General features: G+C 43.4%; 1 protein-coding gene across 1 annotated transcript; it reads left to right on the plus strand.

Annotated features, from left to right (window-relative positions):
• The first annotated feature begins 227 nt into the window (after nucleotides 1-227).
• On the plus strand, nucleotides 228-1719 carry LOC122563460 (transcription factor SOX-12-like). The gene has a single exon (XM_043717207.1). It carries the CDS (start codon nucleotides 375-377, stop codon nucleotides 1431-1433), a length of 1059 nt encoding a protein of 352 aa, XP_043573142.1. The 5' UTR covers nucleotides 228-374; the 3' UTR covers nucleotides 1434-1719.
• Nucleotides 1720-5951: the final 4232 nt, after the last annotated feature.

Genomic DNA, 5951 nt, shown 5'->3' on the forward strand with positions numbered 1-5951 from the left:
GGCACATCTCCACCTCCCCCTGCTCCACCTACAAGGGTCAAAGCCAAGTGCCACCAATGGCCCATTTCATTGATGGAGGCGCCGCGCGGGTTGGCTGCATCTGGCGGTGATGTCATGGGCACTGGGCCCCACCCCCCAAGGCAGTGATTGATGGGAGGGCGGGTTCTGATTGGCTGGGACCGCGGTGTATCAGAGGCTAGGCTCCTCCTTCCCTCTCGGTGCCCCCCCCCCCCCCCAGCCCCGTGTGGGAGCTAGAAGCTGCTGCAGAGATTGCTGAGGGGGGGATGAGGCTGTGAGCGGCTGGAGGAGCGAGAGGGAGCCGCATTCTTCAGCATCACAAGTTGCAGGGTTCTCTTCTCTGGCCTTTCTTAAACATGGTGCAGCAAAGCAAGGCTGCGGACACTCAGAGCGGCGGCGGCGGCGGCGGCATCGCGTCTCGGGAAGCGGCAGACAGCGGCATCAGTGACATGAGTGCAGCTTCCAGCCCGAATCCCGGCTTCTCCCCAGCCCCTTCTGCGGAATCTCTCTGGGCCAGCGGCTCTGCCAAAGGAGAGGAGGAGGCGAGCTGTAACCCTGACTGGTGCAAAACCCCGAGCGGGCACATCAAGAGGCCCATGAACGCCTTCATGGTGTGGTCCCAGATCGAGAGGAAAAAGATCATGGAGCAAGTGCCGGACATGCACAACGCCGAGATCTCCAAGCGCCTGGGCAAGAAGTGGAAAATGCTGAAGGAGACCGAGAAGAGCCCGTTCATCCGAGAGGCAGAGCGCCTGAGGCTAAAGCATATGGCGGATTACCCCGACTACAAATACAGACCCAGGAAGAAGGTGAGGGCAGAGGCTGGAGCAGGAGCAGAGGACAAGAGCTGCCGAAAGGAGCCCAAGTCCTTCAAGAAACACAGCCGCCCCCAGAAGGGCAAGCTGCACCTGGAAAGGTCCAAAGCCAAGAAGGCGAAGATGGTGCGAGCGGCGGCGGTTGCGGCGGCAGCAGCGGCGGACTCTCAGTCGGAATCGGATGCGGATGCGGATGCGGATTGCCCGGAGAGTGAGGGCTCAGGGGCCGAGCTCTCGGCTTGTTACGGCAGGGACACCAGGCTGCCTTCCCCCGACCCGAAGCGGGCAGCTCAGCTGACGGCGGCCGTCTCGCTGTCCAGCCGCTCGGCCCCGGGCAGACCCCCGGAGGAGTCCGACCACGAGCTCTTACTCTTCGACTTGAGTTTGAATGTTGCGGCGGGCGCCGAGCTGCTGGAGGTGAGCGCGGCCGGAGGAGCAGCAGGAGGAGGGGGTGGTCTGGCGCTGGACAAGGACATGGAGCCGCTGACCAGTGGCTGCAGCCCCGTCTCCCACTTCGAGTTCCCCGATTACGGGACCCCGGAGGTGCGGAAAATGATCTCAGGAGACTGGCTGGAGATTGAGTCCAACATTTCATATTAGGAAGGGCAGAGGCACGGCGTCTCCCACCGCTGAGGGATACTGGAGATTTACAAAGGACCGACTCACTCGAATATATTGGATGCAAATCTTATCTTGGAGGGGGCTCCCTTCCCCCTTTTTTTCTAATCAACCCTTCCTCTGGCAAGTGGAGTCCCATCTTTTCAGGGTGCTTTAGAGAAAGCGGCTACCCGCCGAATGATAAAGAGCACAATTAGTTATGGTAGTGAAGAATTTCTTAATTTTAGCGATTGACTTTAAACAAAAAGGGAGACGCATACGATTGAATGTGACGGGGATGGGGTTGGGAGGTAAAATCCCAATTTGGATTCTGAAGGGGGCAGGGACGAATAAATCCGACTAACGGGGTTGGGGGGAGGGGGGGGGGGAGAGAGAAAAAGGTTCTTCAAGGGAAAGAAGTGAAAGTGACCCAGAAATGTTTGTTCCACGCTGGACTGGAAAAAAATGTGTAGGGTAACAAGGTTACAGCAGTAGTATCATGTGGTTTGTGAAGTGATTATGGAAAAGAGCGATCATCCTTTCATTGTGGTTCTAGTTTTACGAGTTAGTGTCATGTTGGTGATTTTAGCCCGTTTCCGCTACAATTGTAGATTCATTTCGGAGCGCTTCTCCCCTCGATCCAGATCAGATGTGGATTTACAGTGGGGAGGGGGAGAGTTGCAGGGGTTAATAGTATTGGCCTTGCCGTTAGCCTGCTTAGAAAGAAATTAATAAAAGTATTGATTATAAACTGATTTTTTTTCTTATGTATTGAGGCGAGCTGGTTACAAAATGAAAAATGTGCAGGATTTGCTATCTTAACTGATACAAGCAGAAAGGGTTCGTTTTAAAATGTGTCTAAACGGTTTGCGGATTTACAAGAAGGAGGCTGGGTTTGGAAGGAGATTACAATATGGATACAATTAATGTGGAACTTTTAGTGACAATGTAGATGAAGTTGAGGAAGAAATAGAGTTTTATTGTGCCAATTTATTACAGTGTATCTATTATGACAGGGACGATTCTGAAGAAATTAACATGTTGTGGTGTTTCAGTACCTCAGTAAATCTTAGTGGCATTCTTTAGTAGAGCAGGTTGTGATTGTCCAGGAGCTGAACGGCACACAACGCAGCTTTCTGTATTCGTTTAAAGACGAACGTTAGGGATCATATGTACTGTAGTCGGCAGCTCGTCTCAATGGGCTTTAGATCATTGTACAAAACTACTGTGAATTTGAAACCCTATGATTAGTCTCAGCTTTTTACCGCTCAGGACTATAGAATTCAGAGAATAGGGGTGCTACCTTCAGGGTTTCTCTGAGATTTTTAAGGTTCGGTTTGCTTTCGAGGCATTGCTGCCGAACGCTATAGCATTCCCTCAGGATCTTGTCGCGTCTGACTCCTCTGTTGGCCGTCAGGCATTCGTCTTGGATTCTAAATTAAAGGTTTACAGAGAGGTCTTACGAAAGGAAGTCTAATTTCCTGCATTATGCACAGTCTAAAATCCAGTACAGTTTTTGTGGTACTGAAAATGCTCATTACCCAACATTACTGCACTCGTTAAATTGTTTTTTTTTGCAAGCATTGTGCTGAACTTTTCTTTCTGTAGAACCGTCGATCAGAAAGGGAGGGGCAATTTTTCTTTCATGTAATCGATACAACACAATCGAATGAACCATGAAAGCAGCAAAAAATAATATTCCCTTTTCAGTAGCCTGTGTGAGGTTGATGTTAATATCACACTGAAAAAAAAGGACACGTGTATTTGATAGCCTTGCCATCCTAGCCCTATACATCAATTTAAAAAAAAAACAGATGTTTCTTGATCTTGAATTAGTTGTGAGATGTTTAAATTTGTCGTGGAAACTAAAATATTGGAAAAGAAGCTTTGAATTATTTTCCAAGCATTTTAAGACTTGGTCTGTAATAAAAAGGAATATTGTTTCTGCTGTTTGCCAGCTTAGCATTGCTGCAGCATGGATCTATTAACATTGGTACCATTTCATTCATTTGTTGTGCATGCTCAGCACGCATTGTATTATAGGGTTTCCTTCTGACAAGGAAATGAATGGCAGTGGGAAGCTGAGTGCCATGATACTGTAAATTGGACCTATTGCCACAGTCTGGTACAATGTCAGCCTCCACGCAAACCACATCAAAAACTAACGGCAGCCCCTAAATCTGGAGGCAAATGCACAAATGGAAGATCATTTTCCATTCTTTAAAAAAATGTAGTAATAGATCTGAAGATATCCTATCTTGTTTAAAAAAAATTCAACAGATTTATCATTTTGTAAACTGTTTTAGCAAACTGACTTTTTCTGACAACTGAACAATCCAATTACTTCAATACAATATTTGCAGGGGTTTTTTTTTGCATTTTGAAGGTTATTGCTTACAGGGCAATATGACAAAAAACACAGCCTCAAGGAAGCAATATCAACATTAAATTGAAGTAACATTGTAATAATTTACAACTTTTCATTGTAACAAATAATTAACTGCTCAAAGGGTGAAAAGTTGAGAATTTGTGCAACATTATTCCGATTCTGTGTGAAATGGCCATCCATCCAGTGTCACATTGTACCAGCCTGTGCAAGTCAAAAGGTTGCATTGAACTGTATTTTATGTTAATGGGTTAGAACTCTATCCAAAGACCAGCACATCATTCCTCAAACAACTGGCCTAAAATGGGACCATGCTCATTAATTTCAGGAAAAAAAAGCCTTTATATTGTGAATTTTCTGATGTGATTTTATTTTAATCCAAAAATTTCTGATACCAGCATTTTTAGTTAATTAGTTGGTTCTGTGTGGATTTTAATTTATTTTTGCAGGGTGTGCTTGTTTTAACTGCATGCATGTGTATAAGTATGTATAAAAATATGGTCACACATGTATATGTGTAGCCAGTGTATGTAGGTATATTTATACATTATAGATTGACTGTTTAGACTTATTTTAAAAAAAATGAAATTTGTGATAGATTAAAACCAGTACCTTTTTAACTAGCCTACATGTGCTCCATGGCCAAAATTATTCAAAGGTTCAGGGGAACTATATAGTCAAGAGGATTAAAAGGTCAGTCTTGGGGCTCCCTACCACAAAAGATATAGGCTGCTATCCCAAGTAGGGAAAATAATAAAGGTTGCCTCTCAATTCTAATAGAAGAGTTGGCTAAATTAAGTTGTGCTAGGTTTAGACAAAACCTCTGTGTAAGAAAGAGCCTGTTTTTAGACTGTTGTAGCAAATGGCATTATTTAGAAACTTCCTCCCTTTTTCTCATTTTCTCCCACAAGTTGTGGAATTTATTTCTAATACCTAAATCTTTTGATTTAGGCAAATGCATTATGGATGTAGCAGAGGTCTTTCACAGTGACTTTATTTGTTGTCACTGCTAGTTCAAAAGTCTGTTCAAATTCTGCACTCAGACATTCTCCAAGTGTAACATTTCTGCAACATGTCAGTTTGCATGAAAGTTACACCTGTTTTTGGTTGGTAGAATGTTCAATGGGGAAATAGAAATATTACTTATGTAATAGATCCTACAAACTTTGGGTAGGTAATTTGCACAAATGCAATGACCTTGCCTTTAATTAAACTTTCCTTTTTACATTTGATGAATAAAATTAGTTCAGTGTCATCATACACAACTTAGGTACTTAGTTTATTTTGGAAGATTTTGTATTAGCTACAAGAGCATCTCCGTAAGAAATAAAACTAAAAGGGATATACTCTAAAATAGATCCCCAAACAACTTCACAATTGACAGATACAGAACTTTGTTTCGCAAATCAAAAAGATTTGAAATGTGTGATGAAATCTAAAATTTTTATTCTGAAGGATAGGTGGTAAGTAAACTTTTGGTAATTGGTACAATGAGGGGATATGGGATTGTTGCTGTTAATTACTACTCCTGATTCTAGCTGAAACTAAAACCTTGGAGGTGTGGCTATCTGATGTCGTCTCATTTACACTATTGCTAAAAGTTCAGCCCCCACCCCAACAGACTCTCAGAGAACTAGAAAGCCTATATGGCCTCTTTCTGTGCTGAAAATTCAAGATTTCTAAGCACCAGATGTGATCCAGTTTTGTCTCAAATTACCCCTGAATAGAAGGTAGATTTTTGAACCGTCCGTTAGCTTAGCAAATGGGAGTATTGTATCCCATTTAAAATAACTTTTAATTATAAAGCTCATGTGTAGACCAGTTGAAATAGATGCTATTGAAAGAAGTGAACTGTACACAAACGTGGTAAAATATAAGTGAAATACCACGAAAAATACTAGAAATGCTGTCATGATTAACATATATCTTTGGAAAATAATAGAAGTTCAAGTTTTAGTTGTGGCTTATTCTTTGGTATGATTGCTCCATGTGGGTTGTATTGCAAAAATATTTACATTTGTTACACTTAGAAACTTTTAAAATGAGACTGTGTGTGATATCTGCGCTGGCATGTCTGCCAGTGCTCCCCATGGACTCTTGAATGCTATGGTGCAACTATGTTGACTTCCTTTTCT

The sequence above is a fragment of the Chiloscyllium plagiosum genome, chromosome 27 (genome assembly GCF_004010195.1).
Source record: "Chiloscyllium plagiosum isolate BGI_BamShark_2017 chromosome 27, ASM401019v2, whole genome shotgun sequence".
Classification (NCBI taxonomy): Eukaryota; Metazoa; Chordata; class Chondrichthyes; order Orectolobiformes; family Hemiscylliidae; genus Chiloscyllium; species Chiloscyllium plagiosum.

What these genes read in the sequence shown, in the direction of transcription:
- LOC122563460 (XM_043717207.1), top strand. Translation starts at nt 375, where the DNA reads ATGGTGCAGCAAAGCAAGGCTGCGGACACTCAGAGCGGCGGCGGCGGC.